The following is an 18,747-nucleotide window of genomic DNA, read 5'->3' as shown; positions in this document are numbered from 1 at the left end:
AGAAAGCAGGGCATCTCCAAGATACCGAGACTTAAGGTGATAGAGCAACATCCCTGGCTCCAGTGAGGCGCAACGGTTCCATCCCCCTGGGTCTGTATAATTAGCATGTAAGATTGTTTTGATATAGTGGAATACATGTATTACTTGGAAAGAGTCTCCGTATATCATACTAGGTAACCCTAAGTAAATGAAATGTTAGGGTGTTTCAAATAAGTGCTACAATACGGAGTATAGGAGATTGCATTCCCCAACCTAAACATTCCAAATGCTACATCGGGACAATTATTATACTACTGGGTCCTCTATTCCTCTATTGGAGAAAGGGAGAATCCTAAATTGCCCTGGAATGGAGATGGCAAGCCCCTTCCGTTCTCTCCTGAAGATCAGACCCATACCGCAATTTTAGGACAGTCAAACTTCCTTTTTTTTTTGCCTCATTGATTAAGAATGAGTATACCCCTGAAAGTGACAACCTCAATGGCTCACCTCAAACCCCGACTAGCTCGCGCTATAATTGCTATCTTACTGGAGTTTCCAAGTTTCCAAACTTGGAAGGTTCTAAGGAATATTCCATGTACCTGACAGTAATACCACTGTATTGGTATTAATACTAATATTACCGTAACGAAAAGAATTTCATCTACCGTTGCGTCTTCATGATGTCACCACAATGATTACCTATTTCCCAAAAACAACCTGTATATGGGATACCCATCATCCAGTTAAATAATGAGATATTCTCTAATGTGGGAGAAGTCTAACGTTGTCATGGAAGAAATAGGCTTTTTCTTAAAAAATCCAATACATCTCACAGAAATAACCCCGGGGAGTACTACGCAATCACTCAAAGCACCCCCCATAGAATGACAAAGGGAACAAAGAGTATCGAGGAGAGTTTTTTTCGCCGATAGTTTTGTCCCATAGGCGGAGCCGGCCGTCAAAAGTGGGGGGTTCGTTATTTAGGGCTGTTGATCGTAGCAAGGTGCGGATGCGAGATTGACTGGTATTATGGTTTACATGCACATCAAAATGGAGTGCAGAGTTAGTTCTGCGGCTTGAGGGACTCACATACCTCTCTAGGCAGTATGGCGCGATTCAATGCAGAATGTCTGACGATATAAGACGCGGTCAATAATTAAATGCTACATAGTAATGACGTAGGTTCTACAGGTTTTATTACTTTTGGCTATCGTCAACTATACCAGTAATTTTAACCTTCCAGAAGGAACTTCGAAACATAGGAAGTATTGAAAAGCAAAATGTTCCCCTGAGCAATGTCATATATAATACACTAGCTTGTACTCCGTATACTCCGTGCTCCGTACATCGTATAAGAACCACCCTGTCAAGTGGACCTCCAAGCCCCCACCAAGGCCAATGGAAGACCCCAAGAATCTTGGAAGGAAAAATAGTAAGACATGCATTTCCCCATACAACATATATGTACCCAAGTACTACGTCAAGCCTTTGACCATAGTCTTTGTCCTAGGAGCCGTAAGGTCCAAACGAGTACAGGATGATTGGGTGAAAGGTTCCAAATGAGACAGCCCTGTCCCCGCCAGGATTATTGTGATGGTCAAAGCAAGCGCCCAATAACTTCTAAGCATTGATCACGCGAAAGAATTGTTTGTAATCCACTAGATTAACTAGTTACCGCCCATCCTGTCATTAGACATAAGTCCCATGTGGCACGTCAGAGCTGGAAAACTATATCTGCGAAAGTGTGGCATGATAGCATGGGTTCTTCGCACTATACATAGGTACCCAGTACGGAGTACGGAGTACGAGGTGGGCAAATGAGGTTTGATAAACAACTCCCCCTCTTCATCCCGTCTGCAACCCCCCTTGGTTGGATCGTGGTGGAGATCGCTCACTGGTTTGCCGACTTGAGTTATGGATCACCTGAGGCACAGTGATTAGCGGTCAAGATGTTTTAATCATTATCGTGTTGCTGTCGTCGAAGAAGAGTGGCTGTTACGAACACGCAGATCCTTGCTTCAGCCACCGCTCTTTGTCTTTACCTCGTTATTGGGTGGGGTATATCGGGGCTAGTGACAAGAAACTGCATCTCTATAATTATACCGGTAAATCAGCACTCCTCTCAATGATGTCTTTGATAACGTGGCGCTTTACTTTCTACAATCCAATAATAATAGATCTTACTTTGATTCCCTGCAAGTTTTAATCTATTTTGTCAATGTTGCCCTAGAAACCCGAGGGTACTCTCTTTTCTAACCCGCCACATCCGCCCTGCACGATATCATGTTAATAGCGCACGGATGGTGGATAACAGACACCGTCAGCGCTGGATCCGACCTGAAAATATAGTGAAGTTGCGTATCTGTTAGGATATATGAGTCATTTCATTCTAGCACGGTATTTGTCGCCCACATCGAAAAAGAGAAAAGAAAGAAAAGAAAAACAGAAAAAAAAAAGAAGGAAAATTACCACGAACTAAATGAAAAAGCAAAAATAATGACGTCTATTGCCCTTTTTGGATAGTTGTACCTGCCTATCGCATTTTTCGAGCGCATTAAAAACCGCAAGGAGAGCGCTTTTCTAAATGAGTTGCGAACGCGGGACTCCTAGGCATCCGAGTATCTAACCGCCATGACCATCTGAGGTCTGAACAAGATCCTTGTCAAGAGCTGCTAGGTTTATGCGGCTGTTACGACTAGAAGAGGCTAATTGTCGCCCTTGGACAGCGCTAAGTTCATTCAACAACCCACACGGCTGACGTGCGGGGCCGCAGGATCAGGAGAGCATAGCCTTACTTTGTAGTGAGGGGTGTGGAGGGACTTCAATTTTCTTTTCTCCGGCTGTAGCGGCAGAGTTGTGAATCGAAATAATCAAGGAAATGGTGAAGCACGGCATCGACAACTCATCAAGTTTCCGGCTGCGGGGTTGACCCAACCCCGCAGATGTTTCTGTGCATTGCGGCTGGTCTCACTCTACATCATACAATCTGTATCACTGTGTGCCTTGACAGGTACGAGGTGAGCTGAGAGGAGCTGAGACAGAGCAGAATCAAAATGTTCCCGAGAATACAGAGCATGGAAGCTATCGGATACTGAGTCGCGGGAGGTGCGGGCCTCGTAGGCGGGACAAAATACTAAAAATCTTTGGTATATTTTTTATTTTTTTGGGATGTTAAACAGAGACCTCAAAATCCCCCGATCTGTTTTTACTTTGGAGAAATTACTCCATCTGCACCGCCCAAACTGTTTTCACTGACACATCAAGCCTCACCGGTTCAGGGATGACGTTCAATTTCAACGTTCCCTATAGATGACGGTGTACTACTGTAATGTACACAGACCTTATAGTCAATTTTGCGGTGTACACTATATCATCCTACCATTTCCTCCCCACAAGGTGTCGAATAGGAGGAAATGATGATGTGCGTCGTGATCGACTCGGGCTCTTTTCTCTCAGAACTTGGGCACAGATAGTCGCCCGACCAGTCAACAATGAACACAAACACAACCTTGGAAGAAAACACAACACTAGATAAGACCGTGTATCACAGGGAGAACGGGAAAGTCTAATCGAATCTCGCGATCAAAACACAGGAATCCGAAGGCTCCGCATATCTTCCCCGGACCGCCCTGTCGGTGCTAGGCGGGAATTTCCACAGAAGTAATACAGGTAAAGAATGAGCGTTACAGTCTAACAGGTAATAATCTCAAAAGTTATTGTAATACTAGACTAGTCGACTAAGTACGCTGCGATGTGGGGGAACTGGAGCCCGGCGGTGTCTCGGACTATAGAAGTTTGAATGAAATAGACTGCTATTATTGTATCCACCGTAATCCATAATTTCTCGGGACATTTCTTATTATTAAACTTGAAATTTGAATAAAGAGAAAGGGGGAGATCCCCCCTTTGCCCGCCGTGAAAGACCCAGGAGAGTCTGTCATACGTAGATTGTAGGGAAATTGTATAATCCTCGTCCCCTTTGGGGCTCCCGTCTAAACTTGAAACACAGATCGACCCCGTTTGGCCGATAACATTCCCCAGGAATTCCAAGGATCGGCCAATTATACCGAGCAACGGGTTTCCGTCTGGCAATCATTCCACATCGTCATCTCATGGTAGGCAGCCCTGTATTTTGATAGGCACTTGGGTATTGAAGTAGTACCTAACTGTAGGAGCATGCCTGGAAATAAGCAATTGTTTATTGCCATACGGTGTAGTATTTAATCATTTCAACAGCCCCTTCAATTTTTATTTTTTTCTCTTCTTATGCTATAAACTTCTTTGTTGGCTTTTTTTTCCTCGCTTGGAATCTCAGCCTCATTCCCACTAATCGTGGCTCATATACACTGGTGAGTTAGAAAAAAAAATTTTTTGCCCTAACAGACCATACATACAACATTCCCACATCCACATCACGACTGGAATATCTGCAGTCGCAGCTTGAATTGGATGTTTCTTTAAATATCTATTAACTCAGATGTCTTCTTGAACAGAAAAAAAAAAGGAAAACTAAAAACTAAAAAAAAAAAACAAAAAAAACAAAAGAGAAGATATCAAAATTACGACATACTTCGATTTGTTTAATGTTACCGAACCCCAATATTTTACCGGCATTACCGAACAATACAACTATACAGTACACCGTTTCCCATACCGCATGCTACGTCTATCGTAAGTACCCAGTACCCACTGCAGCTTCAATTCGCGGAATTGGGATTCATTGATTTAATCTTTTTCCCTTTTTCCCCTTTCAACTCTTCTTTACCTTCTCTCTCTCTCTCCTCGAAGAAAAAAAAAAACTCTATACTCATACGACGATAAGGACAACGCAGGTCTTCTCCCTCTCGTCGCATGATCATCCAAAACTTCCACAATTTTACCCACTCCCAACTCGCATACGGATTTAGTGGCCACCACGTAACCGTGCAGCAACTGGATCAGCTCGCAGTGATCCTCAAAAACGGCACTAAACAATCTAACATCAGCGAGCTCCCTAACTCGGCCCAGTCTCCGATTGCCCGCCTTTCCCCTTTCGACCGCCTGCATCCACTGCGTTGGCAACTGTGTTGCAATTCCCGATTTTCATCGCATCCTCCTATCCTAACTTCGTTGCGCCAGGGAAAAATCTCCCTGCGCTTTAGCACGGGTACTCCCTTCGCCTGCCGCATCGCTAGTCTCCAATCGCAACCAATCGCAAGCCGCGCTTGTCAGACTAGGACAACCCTTGACTCTTAGGTCTTTTTTTATTGCTGCCGCTGCCTACTTCCACAAGCACCCAAAGCCGGTCCTTGGGGCTCTTTTCTGAACTCTGGTAACGATACCTGCATACGCATTACCTTCGGCCTTTGACTCGCTTTGGCGCACGCCCTTCAATTTCGAACCAGTTTCGCGCCGGCCTTCCCCAATTCACTCGGTGATTCCACGATCAATTGGTCCATATCACAACACGCCCCTCTTTCGGTGCAGAGCAGCAGCTTCCCCCACGCACCGGCAGATCGACACGCATAAGAGAGGGGTAGCATTGGTATCATTGGAAGGGCATACAGAGAATCAGCCGGGCTCCGAAAGAAGCAAGACGAGAACCCGCGTTCCGCTTCCTTGGGGCTGGAGATCATTCCCTGGTCGATTTCGTTTGTGACGTCTATTCCAAGTGGTTAGCATCGGCTGAGAATCTCCCTCGTGGATTGGCCGTTGCACAGGGCCAGTGCCCTTTGCAATTGTTATCAGGGACTTTTTTTTTTAAATCGCTCAAATTTTCTTTTGTTGCGATTTCTTTTTCAGTGAGCTGCTCTCCGGCAGGGCTCTCCGTATTACACCCAATCTAGGACAAGATGCAGCAGAGTTCAAGAACGGTGAACTTCTGCTGAGGACGTGGCTGAACGATCATTTCCTTACCGTGTCAGAATATTCTTCTTTCTCTTTTGGCTCAGATCGCATAACATTCCTGACAGGCGGCAGCCTTGCGAACCTTGACGGCAGGCCGGTTCCATACGCTGTTACCCATTCGCCCACTTCTGAGTCCAGGTGACTCGGACGTTGGCACGGTATACCACAGGCTTACATTTCCCCTATCGACAGCTGAGCTGTCGTTCTTGATAGATAGTCGTTATGGCGTATGCTACGACTACCTCACCAATACTGGATGCCGACACCCAATCCAACTTAAAACTTGCGACATCTCTCCCACAACCGTCCTCTCTACATCATGTTGTCACATCTTTGCCCTCTGGCCCTCCCCTTTCTTCCGCGCCCTCTTTCACCTCTTCTCCGATCTCTACACCTACCTCATCCTTCCCTGCTCCCGGCACACCCCATACTTTCACCCCTGCTGGCACCCCCTTACAATCTGCAAGCGAGGGACTCTACGGCCGAGTGAATGGTTATTCCCTGCCTACGCCAGGCCCCCTCGAACTTGGCGAGTCCGTGATGGCCGTTCCCGGAAACGCAAATCCCTCCAGCTTCAATGACCCTGCTGTGTCCACCAAGGCGCCGGGCCTCATGCGACGGATCTCAAGAGGCGCTGCCAACAAACTCACCCGCAGGCGGCAGTCTACGACACAAAATGACAAACGGGACCGAAGCACTGGTCCCATCATCATGCGTCGACGCAGTGATAGCAAAACCGGAACTCAACCCGTTCGAGATAGCGCTCTTGATTCGAGCAACGAGGATGAAGTGGGCGAGGCCTTGGACAACCTGGGCGCATGGGGTGGCTCGGAGGCATCCAGTCTCCGCAGCGAGAGTCGCATGAATATGGCTCGCGAAGTTGGTCCCCTCCCCGCGGTTGCCGTTGCGCCCAAGGTAGACTCCGCTGTCCAGCGAGGCACAGTCCTAACCAAGGTAACTAAGAAACGCAGGAAGCAAGTTCGCTTCTTCCTCGACCTAGATGCCGCCAAGGTTTTCTGGGATGTCTCCAACCCGGCCAAACGGTTCTATATTGATGATATCAAAGAAATTCGGGTCGGTGCCGATGCTCGCAACTACCGCGAAGAACATCAGATTCCCGAAGATTTGGAGCGCCGATGGTTCACCATTGTCATTGCGGATTCTGACCGCTCCAAGGGTCGAACAGTCAAAACCTTGCACCTCATCGCTCCTAGTGACCGTATTCTTGACCTGTGGATTACCACTCTTGAGCATATCTCTCGATACAGAATCGATCTCATGTCTGGCCTGGCAGGATCGAGTCAAAGTGAAGCGGTTCTGCAGGCACACTGGCAGCGCGAGATGTCGAGACTCTTCCCGCAGGGTCCCCCTCCAGTAGAGGAGCAAAGTCTCGATCTCGCCGCCGTGGAGAAGGTCTGCCGCAGCTTGCATATCAACTGTTCGAAGAACATGCTTCGGGCACAGTTCACTAAAGCTGACGCGGCCTGTAACGGCAAGTTGGATTTCTCCGAATTCAAAGACTTCCTTTTGCGCTTGAAGGAACGAAAGGATGTCAAGGATATCTTCAAGCTTCACACCGCACAATCGAAGGAAGGCATGACTCAGGGCGAGTTTTTGACTTTCCTTCGTGATGTGCAAGCTGAAGATATCGAATCTGACCGGGTCTACTGGACTGCACTGTTCGACAAGTACGTTCGGCGGGCCTCTAAATCTCGCACTCCTTCCGCAGAAGGATCGGAGCTTCCTCCACCTGTGTCGCGGATGAGCCTGGATGCATTTGCCGCGTTCTTGTCCTCGTCCAGCAACGGTGTCTACGCTTCACGTGCTCCCCAGTCAAGATTCGACCGACCGTTAAATGAATACTTCATCTCGAGCTCTCACAACACTTACCTCCTGGGCCGCCAAGTGGCTGGTGCCTCAAGCACCGAGGCTTACGTTAGCGCGCTCCAGCAGGGATGTCGTTGTGTCGAGATCGACTGCTGGGATGGCGCAGATGGACGCCCCATCGTGTCTCACGGCCGAACTCTAACGACCAGTGTCCTCTTTGCGGATTGCATCACCGTCATCAACCGATACGCCTTTATTACATGCGACTTTCCTCTCATTCTTTCTCTTGAGGTGCACTGCAATTCGGAACAGCAACTAGCAATGGTCAAGATCATGAAGGAAGCATTTAAGGAACGCCTTGTCCTTGAGCCCTTGATGACCAACTGCCACATCCTTCCATCGCCCGAAGAGCTCAAGGGTCGCATTCTAGTCAAAGTCAAGACTTGTGATGAGTCCCAGTTTGATCCCCGCCAAAATACCGTCGGCTCCGTCGGCACCCATGGCCGCAAACGCAGTGCTAGTACGCCATTCGTACGACCGACTCTCCCTGATATGAACATTCAGCCTCTTCCCTCACTCTCGAGTCCCCCCACAATGGGTCCCGTCGACAGCATCGGCCCTTTGATCTCGCAGGATAGGCGTTCGCTTACTGCTACAAGCATGAGCAGTGCAACCGAAGACAGTGACGAAGCGCTAGTGTCTGTTCACACTGACAAGAAGAAAAAGCGGCGCCAGAAAAGCAAGATCACTAAGCCTCTTTCTGACTTGGGTGTCTACACTCGTGGCTACAAATGGCACAGCTTCTCCTCTCCAGAGAGCAGGCGGTACAACCATATCTACTCGTTTGCCGAGCGGTCATTTGAGAGCATCTGTCAGAGTCACGACAACAAGGTTGCACTGGAATCGCACAACCGCAAGTATCTAACGCGGGTGTATCCTTCCGGATTCCGACTCCGTTCATCCAACTTCGATCCGAACAAGTTCTGGCGCCGTGGTGTGCAAATGGCAGCTCTCAACTGGCAAACTTACGACATTGGCATGCAAATGAACCAGGCTATGTTCGCCGCTGGAACTGACCGTACCGGCTACATTCTCAAGCCCGAGAGCCTCCGCTTACCAGCTGCTGATGATGGAAAGCAGAAGCGCAAGATGGAGCGCAAACTAGTTCGATTCTCGGTAGACGTCGTCTCCGCACAACAACTCCCCCGTCCACGCACCATCGGACAGGACGACAACATCAACCCTTATGTCGAGATTGAGATGTTCAGTGCTGATGATCGTGGACAGAGTTTTGTCCTCGGCGAAGGTGGTATGGATGCCTCTGCGCGCAACGGTATGTCCGGCATCGGATATCCGCACCGTCGCCGCACTAAGATCGAGCAAAGCAATGGCTACAGCCCCGTTTTCAACGACAAGTTCAAGTTGTCGCTAGAAACTAAATACCCCGACCTTGTATTTGTGCGATGGACTGTCTGGAGCTCAATGGATGGTCGCATTGCAGGCAATAACAACAGCGTGCAGCTAGCCACTTTCACCGCCAAGCTCACCAGTCTATCACAAGGTTACCGCTATTTGCCTCTTTACGATGCCAGCGGCGACCAATACTTGTTCTCGACGCTTTTCTGCAAGATCTCAAAACAAGAGCCCATCTCCGTTCAGCGTCTGGACCTCGAAGAGCTCCGTGCCGAACGCATGGGTATTCTGCGCCAAATCGGCCAGACTGTCTTCAAGCGCTCCTCGTCGGCCGAGCGCGAAAGGGATCAACCGCACGATCGCAGTGATTCCCCAAGCCTTGAGGATAAGGAAGGCTCTCCTAGCCTGACACCCACGGTGTCCACAACGTCAAACTCATCATTTGTTCAATGATAGTCACCTCACACCTTATCTCGCCCACCCCTACCACGGCCACTGCAGCTTTGCGCTGGCCTTTCATGTCATCTCTCCCCCGATCTGGAATCTTGTTCCTATCAATGTCAGCATTAACCAAGGTTCCGGCGTTTGTCTGTCTACATCATATCCCACTCTTTGCTCTCTTTGCTCTCATCTGTGCCTACATTGCCGGACGTTTTGTTTATTACGCCATTGTCATTCATACCCGTCACAGCGATACCCCCCAAGTTGCTTCAAGTTTTATTTTTGCCATTTATCATTGGTATTATCTTGTTCATCGTCCTTGTCCTGTCATTTGTCTGCGACAAACCCGGAAACTGACCATCCGGCTATGTATTCGACTGGGAGATTGTGTTTGTTTGCGTCTTTGTTTTGCCCCATCTTCTCTCCCTGTTTTCTTATGTTTGTTTAATCTTTGCTTTTCATCTTATCTCTTTTGTTGCGCTACGTGTCCGCATAGGATCTTTCGGGAACTCGGTTCTACCATTCATCATCATTGCATTTGAGGGAGTCAATCACATCGGAGAACATATATGTGACTGGTTCACTGGAGCAATTCTTCCCATTCATTGTGTCGTTTATTATCATAGCATAGGGACTTGGGATTTTTCATTTTTCAGGAGGCTCTCACAGTTGATCTGTCAATTCAAGCCTATCACTTCTGTTCATGTCAACGGCACTCGCGTGAAATGTATTATTTGCCTTTGCTTTTACCTGACACGTCCTCTATTGAAATAATACTTTTTTCAAGAACTACATCACTCTTGACTTTCTTGGTGCTGATTTATATATCACTGTGTATGACGGTTTTATATGTGGGTAGTTGTAGAGCATGAATAATGTCGCGACATGCAGTGATATCAGTAAATATATGTGATATCTATATTTCCTTTTTCACACTATCATGTAAAACTACTAAGCTACCTCTAGATAAAAATTGGTTCTCAATGTACTCACATACAGGGGTGGCACAATATCATATGTCTACGCATCTGCTGGTATTTACAAGTTTACATATGTAGATAGCATTGCAGTCACGATTACATGAGTTTCACTTGATGAAATCAGACTTAAATTTTAGTGGGTTCTATGATCTATAGGAGCCTCCAATAGTCTATTCCCACATCTTATAGATCACTGGCCTGAGGCATGAGACACGTGACCTATTTCATTACTCGATCTCATCGAGTCAACGCCAAGACTTTTCTTCTCTATCTCCAGCTTTTCTCCATATCGAAGTATAGATTACAGTCAACCAATCACAACCATTACTTATATTCATTATGTGGGGCTAAGTGGAGCCAACGTTGCAAGGTTGCGGATTCCTACGCCAATTCCTGGAGATAACGTCGGGATGTCTTACGGTCACTACCCGTAGGTGGCTATGATAGGCTCAGGCCATCATGGATGCTTCCAAGACTGAGACCCGCAACTGCTTTCTTATCTCACTCGGAGAAAAGAGGACTCTGATCCTGGAGGATATGGTTGCTCCGGAATCATTCCATGTGGGCAAGGTTATAATGATGCTGTTATCCCCCGTCTTTTTTACTCCTTATTCCAAGATTCATCTTTTTTATTCAACTTCCCCACAATAGCTTCGCCTAGGCGCTTTTTTGAGACGTTCGATTACTCTACTAGGAACTATTAGCAACTCCAAGTTTACACGTCCACCCGCCAATATGTCTAAGCTCAAATGGATACTTGACAAGGCGGCCGTCGAGAACGAGCCGGGACTCACCAATGCTGAGATGATGTTGACCAACAATGATTTACGGCCAGGTGAGACTATCCAGGCTTATAGGATTTCGGATCCTCCCCTTGTTTATCAGCCTGCATGGTGGTACACAAAGAATACAAAGACTGATCAATGGAAATTGCACTACAGTGGACCTAGAAAGACGCCAATGGAGATGGATTAACTTTATTGCTTTCTGGATTGCGGACTCGTTGAACATCGTTAGTATCTACAAATGGTACCCGGTAAAAGCCTAGCGACATCTAACACAAATATAGAACACATGGATGATTTCCTCCTCAATGATCGTCGACGGTCTTTCCTGGTGGCAGTCCTGGATCTGTGTCTGGGTTGGATACTTCGTGGCTGCAGCTTTCGTGTGCCTGACTGGACGAATTGGCGCTGTCTATCATATTTCTTTTCCCGTCACAGCCCGGGCTTCATTCGGAATATGGGGTTCTTTATGGCCCGTCCTCAACCGCGTAGTGATGGCTATTATTTGGTACGGTGTGCAAAGTTATATTGGTGGTATGTATCTCTCCGATCTGGTGAAAATATGCGTACTTATACATTACTAGGCCAGTGTGTTACTTTGATGATCGAGGCCATTTGGCCAAGCTACCGGAACCTTCACAATGGTCTCTCTGCCAGTGCTGGCATCGACACCAAAAACTTTGTCAGCTTCTTCTTATTCTGGTTGATCTCACTTCCAGCCTTGTGGTTCCCTGTGCACAAAGTCCGTCACTTGTTCACCGCTAAGGCGATCTACTCCCCTATCGCTGCCATCGCTTTCTTTGCCTGGGCTATCTCCCGTGCTCATGGCCTCGGTCCGATTATCCACCAGTCTAACACTGTCCACGGAAGTGATCTTTCATGGGCGATGGTGAAAGGAATCATGTCGTGCATCGGAAACTTCGCAGCACTTATCATGAACAACCCCGATTTCTCCCGATTTGCGAAAACACCAAAGGATGCATTCTGGTCCCAGCTATTGACTATTCCCGTCGGCTTTGGTGTCACTTCATTCATTGGAATCATTGTATCTTCCTCCTCATCGGTAATCTTCAACGACGGCTACACCTGGAACCCCCTTGATCTCCTCGGAAAGTTCCTCAACGGAGCCAGTTCCGGTCAGCGCTTCGGTATCTTCGTTATCGCCACCGGATTTGCCCTAGCCCAGCTCGGAACAAACATTTCCGCCAACTCAATCTCAGCAGGCACTGATCTGACTGCACTACTACCCCGATACATGACCATCCGACGCGGTAGTTACATCTGCGCCGCCGTCGGTCTAGCTATGTGTCCAGTACGTCTCCCCCCTTGTTTATCTCAAGCCCCCTTATATAACCATGACCAGAACTAACAAAATCCACAGTGGAACCTTCTCTCAACCTCAAACAACTTCACAACATACCTCTCAGCCTACTCCCTCTTCCTCTCCGCCATCGCCGGTGTCATGATCTGTGACTACTATATCGTCCGGAAGGGCTACCTGAATGTCAAATCTCTCTACAGCGCCAGCAAAACAGACTGCTACTACTACACCGGCGGTTTCTCCTGGCGCGCCTATACCGCCTACATCTGCGGTATCATGATCAACATCGTTGGCTTCGCCGGTGCCGTGGGTTGCAAAATCCCTATCGGCGCTCAATACATCTACAACATCAACTATTTCACCGGTTTCCTTGTTTCCGGTGGTGTGTACTTCGGTCTGACGTGGTTCTTCCCCGTTCCTGAGACAAGTGCTACTTGGAACGAGGTTGATATCGACGTTGAGGATTTCTCCGTTGCATACGGAAAGGACCCCAATGACTTAGAGGGTCAAGGGTATGCTGATCGGAGGTCATTTGATGGTGCGGTTGGGCCGGATGATCGGAAGGGCCCAAGTGCTTCCGACATGAAGATTTGAGCGGGCTTGTGTCCTTGTTTATGGGTGGCGGTTTTTGTTGATACTGGTTTTCGCTGGTGCTCTTACCATCCAGCGAGATTGAATATATATAATTGACTCCCAATTTGGAGTATATTTACGATGATATGACAATTTACTACTTCTGGCCTCCTAGGCTTCCAGAGATGGGCCTCCCCAGGATTCTTTTACTAATGAACCGGGCATCTCCCTTTAGGGCGTGCGTTTGATGGTTGAGCCTACGTGTACAAAACCCTTATTTCTCTCAAATAAAAAAACATCATTCAACTAGCTACGGAAGATATCAATGTTCTTTTACGCCTATATTCTATTAATGTCCGATTCTATAACCTCGATAATGCCTAAATCTGTCTTACAATATACTTCCTCCTTGTGATAAGACCGGTACATGGCCTTGAGTTAGGAATCTCACTATTGCGACTTCGAATGGCATTTAGTGCTACAATATTATTGTGGCGGGAGGTTATATATTTCTACGAATATCTTTATATACACCGAGCCTATACCCAGTGGGCTAAGAACCCATTGCGTTAATTATAGGATATGACCCTTTTAGTGAAGTAGAAGTCCCGAAAGGACCAACTATAGTTGACTCTAGATAGGAGACGTAAGGTGAAGAAGTAAAAAAAGATACGCTGTGCTTAAGAGAACCGATATGTACCATGTCCCGCGGATCATATCTCTATTCTTCCTGCGTGCTTTATGTATATCCCTGACAACAGTTCCCAAAGTAATCCTCCGGGTATTTTAGAGGAGATTAATCTACAAGAGGATGAATCTCGAATAATACGCTGCGTCCATCCCATCGGAACTGGCATGTGACGGGGAAAGCGGCCAGCGCACTGTTTATCACACTAACGAATGAGGGCCTCGCCTTGAAGTTTTCACTGGTGCCAAAGTACAAAGTACAAAGTAAAAATTGGTCTTACAAAGGCAGTGTATCTTCCCCCCTTCCCCCTTTCTTATAGTCTTCTATCCATCATTGATTTCAACTTAGTTTTCAAGTCACGAACGCACATACCCCAAAATGCCAACTGAATCCTCCCGAGCCGAAAGGAAAGGATCTTCCAGAAAGCCTACTCAGAAGGCAACTATGGTCAAAAGTGCTCGCGAGAACCCGAGTAATCCCACAGCTACTATCGATAAAAAGATTCTAGATAGGATTCAAAAGTGCCTGAACCGCGCCTATCACGTCAACACAACAGAAACAGAAGCCAAAGCCGCCCTCTTTCTATCCCAGAAGCTCATGAGTCAACACAATGTGACCCAAGCGGATCTCATGGCTATTGATGATAATGGTAGTAAGGCACATTTTGGCGGACGGAGCATCGTGCGTATCACGAAAATTGCGGGCTCATCCAAAAGGGTCATGAAGGAGGCTTTTGTTGGGAAAGTGGCAAGAGCAATGTGCACCTTTTTTGACTGCAAGCACTTTTCAACCGATTACAACACGCATGTGCACTGGACCTTTTTCGGAATTGCTAGCAATACTGCTGCAGCAGCGATGTCATTTGAGATGGCCCACAATAACATCCTGGAGTGGGCTTGTGCCTACAAAGGGGGCACTCCCACATTCAGTTACCGCCTCGGTGTGGCAGATGGGCTTGTGGCCATGGCCAATAGAGAAAAGAGCAGAGAGCTTCATCATGTGCAACGCAAAGAGCTGGATTTGATTGCGGCTAAAGAGCGGGAGGATGCAAAGGAACGTCAACTACAACTTGATAGGCTACGTCTTCTACCGGCTCCCTCGACCGATACCAACGTCTCATCCTCTGATAGTACTCGGGTCTCGATGAATCCAGATTCGAACATGGCCGGCTTCGATTCCGACTCCGATAACGAGTTTGGAGATAGAGGTGGCTTTAGTATCAAGGCTGACTTCAACACGGACGATGCACAAATCATAAACTTATGCGACGATGTGGAAGAAAGTATCCAAAGTCTTCTAAAGCGGGAGCCAGTCGAACCATCTGATCCCTTCGATATTCCCAAATTCACAACGGAGACAAAACCCAGTATTAAGACAGAGCCTGAGTTCCAGTCGAAACCAGTATCATCTCCGTGGAAATCTGGGATGCAGCTTGTTCAGTTCCGGGCGATAGCAGAGCAGGTTGCGGATGATTATTTGAAGGAAAACAAGATCAAGCTGCACAATCGAACAGAACGCTCATCGACCATTCGAGATCCAAATGCGTATCGCCGGGGTCAGGAGGACAGTTCAAAGCTCAAGATCCATCGGCCGGTGCTGGATTAAAGATCCTCGCCCCGTAATCACATGGACCTTCGTCTGGACGAAGAATTTTGGATTTGAATATTTAGTTTGACAATCTGTTACAAAGTATAACAATACATAAACTTGTGGCCCAACTGTACAGGCATCTTAAACAATTCTTTGGTGACGCTTTGTGAGTTAATATCCGTTTCTTTGAAACTTTGAAACTACATGGTGTACTCATACAAAAGCTTCGAATTGCTCACAAAAGCCGGATTCGTTGAGGTGGACCCTGATACAGAGACATAATTTTAGGATGGCCAGTAACAAACGTGGGTGATGGACTTTTCCTCGATATATTCGCCAGCTCGCTTGTGCAGTATATGGGAATTAGTTAAAGGAGAGCGCTCTAAGTTCATCTTACGAAGTATACCCTTAAGAAAATCACTTGGTTCCTTGGTACGAAGCTGATCCCTAGGGAGAAATTCTCACCGCAAGCTTCTAGAGTAGGGATCATCTCGGCCCACTTCTGAGGACCATACTGGAACTCAGATCCTCCGTCCGATCCATTAGATCATTGTAATCCATGTAGGCTTGATAAAGCCGGCAGGTAGTGAACTCGGGATTGTAAATAACATCAATGCCCCTGTCGCAAAAATTGCATGAACAAGTAAATATATACTTACGAACAGCTTTTTCCATATATAAGACACAAGCCAGTGCGGGGGCTATCCTCAACTCCGTCTTGGAATAACTACCTTATATATTTTACTAGCTAGATACTTCTCTCCTACGATTAATAAAAAATAACATTAACTGACCTGTTAGTTCTAAATAGGTCTATTACATTAAAAGATTTTTTTTTTCGGTGTTCCAGGACCGGGCTGCCGGCTGTAGATAGTGGAGCCATCATTAATGAATGCCCACGTCACGATACAGGAACAGCCCTAATCCTAGGGCCATCAGGAGAATTCTCCAACCGCACCTCCATTTGGCGAGACGTCTGTTGAATCCCCTTGAGGGTAGGATCAGTCCTGAAAGGATTGCGTCCCTCGAGATCCAAGTTGGAGAAGAGCAGAGCCAAAGGCGAAGACTTCCAAATGTAGTCTCTCCTTGTATGGAAAATAGTGATGATCAAGAAAAGCGAACTCAGGAACACCAGCGTGATAGGTAAAATCATCCACAACCACCGCACATGAACATAAGATACCGTGGACCAGGCAGTTCCGCCATGAGAGGCGTGGCAGATCTTTGATCGTGCATGGGATGTGAGTGAGGCTGCGAGTGACTGGAAGACAAGATTTATGTCGGTGTAATTGCCGTATGTCCCGTAGAGGGCTTTGATAGAGTCGGATGACCAACTTGGTCGATTACTGATGAAGAGTGACCCCGTACCTTTGAGCAAGGGAGTGATTGAGTTTGAAAGAGCTAAGGTGCTTAGCGGGTTCACTTTGAAGGCGCACTCTGGGCTGTGTGTGCTTTCTTGTTGTGTGCCGTTCACGTAGCAAGTATTTGGTACGATTTCAAAGTTTTCAAAGGAGGCGCTTGAGTAATTCGATGTGCCTTCAATTGAGGTGAGCTTCTCCGTGAATGCACCGCCATTGACAGCTGCGTGATATGTATCGACACAGAAGTGGAGGGAGCACTCAGTTGCGCTCACTGCCACTGCGGGAGGTACACCATAGCCAGAAGAAGTGATTGCGGTAAAATTGAGAATACTTGCCAGGCCGGTTGTGTTTAGGCTGACGAGGGGGGCAAGATATGTGCTGTTCATGAGATAAGTCCCAGTCATGGATGTTTGGAAAGTGAAATCATTCGGTAGTTTGTACTTGTACGTTGCTTGCTGAGAGGTGACCCCAGCTGCCTTCTGAAGTGTTAGAAGGTCGGTGATGTTGGCGCAGCGGCTGCAAATTCCGAGAGACTGATATGGCGCGAATGTACAGTTTCCTGTAGCGCACTCTACCAAAGGATTTTTACTGTTTGGGGTTTGTTCTTGGAAGATCCCAGAGTAGATGGCACCGATAGTCGGCAGTGGTACTTTGTTCATTCCGGGGCCTGCACCTTCTCCAAAATCGGTGTAAAGACTTGAGTTGCACACTTGAATGGATGCATTAAGGTGAGTTGGGACTGACCGTCCCTGGATTCCCATCACCTGCTGCACAAATGGGTCTGTAGCAGCTGTGATAACGAGAATCAGACATCCGAATGTGATGAGATGGCTTTAAGGCATGTTAGGTAAGATCTATATCAGAATCCATATAGACTTACCGAGGAACAAAGTAAAATAGAGCAATCAAGGCCCCCGCCGGTCCACGGCTAGCGGCGTCGAGCAATGCCAAGTCACTTAGTTTATTGCCTTGATTAAACCAGGACCATTTCAGTTGAGACAAAGATTCAGTAGCAATGCACATCATTGCCGCCTTCATGGCTGTAGACAGAACTGAGACTAAAGCGTTCAACGTGATACCGTACGGCCAATCCGGTACTGGTTTCCCATCGAACTTGTACAACACAAGTATAATGGCAACCAGGAAGGCCACAGCAACGAGACAATTAAGGATTTCGAAGGTCCAACTCGAACCAAAGAAATTCGTCTGAGATTGCAGTATCGCTTGTTGTTCTGGCACGGATAATGGCCGTGACTTGCGTTTTCCGTTTGTTGCAGTCTCCGGTGGGTCATCCAGTCGGACATACGTGAGCTGGTATTCCTCTTTGCTAGGAGCCATCTTGTGAAGTCTGGGGACACCCATGTCAGAACATCCAAGGGGAAGAAAGATAATATGCCGGGACAAGAAGAGGTTACTGAAGATCCCGGGCATTTCCAAATTTGGCAAAACAAGTGAAACTAGGGCAGAACTTTCGAAGCTAAACGGTGGATAATAGTGGAGTACATGATACCGGGTAGAGTCTAGTGTTGACAATCTTCATTTGATCGTCAAGTCGGTCCAACAGCGTACTTCCTTACCCTGAAAAAGTGGAGGTCATTCAAGAAAAACGAGAATACTTCCATTTACGAAGGTGTATAGCACTCAGGGGTCAATCATGCCTTATGATGCCTGAATACCGGAATTACTATTGCCGATCCGTGGTTCCATGGGCATCACATTACCAGCAGTGCAAATCATTGATCAAGACCTAAAGATCCCTGAGAGCCTACTTTCAGTCGCGAAGGACATGTTAACAATGCTACTTACAATTCCCATCCAACGATCAGGCAAAAATGGAGCCACCGAAGTGAAAGCCCACCCGTTCTTCCACGATGCGAAGTGGAGTGAATGCCTCCAGCGGAAG

The 18,747-nt window shown here is 47.2% G+C and overlaps 4 protein-coding genes across 4 annotated transcripts; 3 read left to right on the top strand and 1 right to left on the bottom strand.

Annotated features, from left to right (window-relative positions):
- Window positions 1-6,087: 6,087 nt before the first annotated feature.
- Window positions 6,088-9,558, top strand: N7537_011123 (putative 1-phosphatidylinositol-4,5-bisphosphate phosphodiesterase Plc1; the record flags this gene model as incomplete). Its single annotated transcript, XM_056902177.1, has 1 exon — window positions 6,088-9,558. One exon carries the CDS (start codon window positions 6,088-6,090, stop codon window positions 9,556-9,558), a length of 3,471 nt encoding a protein of 1,156 aa, XP_056747464.1.
- A 1,703-nt stretch (window positions 9,559-11,261) lies between these two features.
- On the top strand, window positions 11,262-13,226 carry N7537_011122 (nucleobase cation symporter-1 family protein; the record flags this gene model as incomplete). Its single annotated transcript, XM_056902176.1, has 5 exons — window positions 11,262-11,361; window positions 11,468-11,538; window positions 11,596-11,845; window positions 11,896-12,623; window positions 12,693-13,226. The coding sequence occupies 5 exons, from the start codon at window positions 11,262-11,264 to the stop codon at window positions 13,224-13,226; spliced, it is 1,683 nt and encodes a 560-aa protein (XP_056747463.1).
- A 1,045-nt stretch (window positions 13,227-14,271) lies between these two features.
- On the top strand, window positions 14,272-15,498 carry N7537_011121 (DUF2786 domain-containing protein; the record flags this gene model as incomplete). Its single annotated transcript, XM_056902175.1, has 1 exon — window positions 14,272-15,498. One exon carries the CDS (start codon window positions 14,272-14,274, stop codon window positions 15,496-15,498), a length of 1,227 nt encoding a protein of 408 aa, XP_056747462.1.
- An 886-nt stretch (window positions 15,499-16,384) lies between these two features.
- On the bottom strand, window positions 16,385-18,182 carry N7537_011120 (DUF3176 domain-containing protein; the record flags this gene model as incomplete). Its single annotated transcript, XM_056902174.1, has 2 exons — window positions 16,385-17,675; window positions 17,725-18,182. 2 exons carry the CDS (start codon window positions 18,180-18,182, stop codon window positions 16,385-16,387), a joined length of 1,749 nt encoding a protein of 582 aa, XP_056747461.1.
- Window positions 18,183-18,747: the final 565 nt, after the last annotated feature.

Source organism: Penicillium hordei (assembly GCF_028827395.1).
Source record: "Penicillium hordei strain IBT 12815 chromosome Unknown utg000006l_segment0_segment0, whole genome shotgun sequence".
NCBI classification, from domain to species: domain Eukaryota; kingdom Fungi; phylum Ascomycota; class Eurotiomycetes; order Eurotiales; family Aspergillaceae; genus Penicillium; species Penicillium hordei.
Note: the sequence above shows the minus strand (reverse complement) of the source record. Positions and strands in the feature narration are given on the sequence as shown.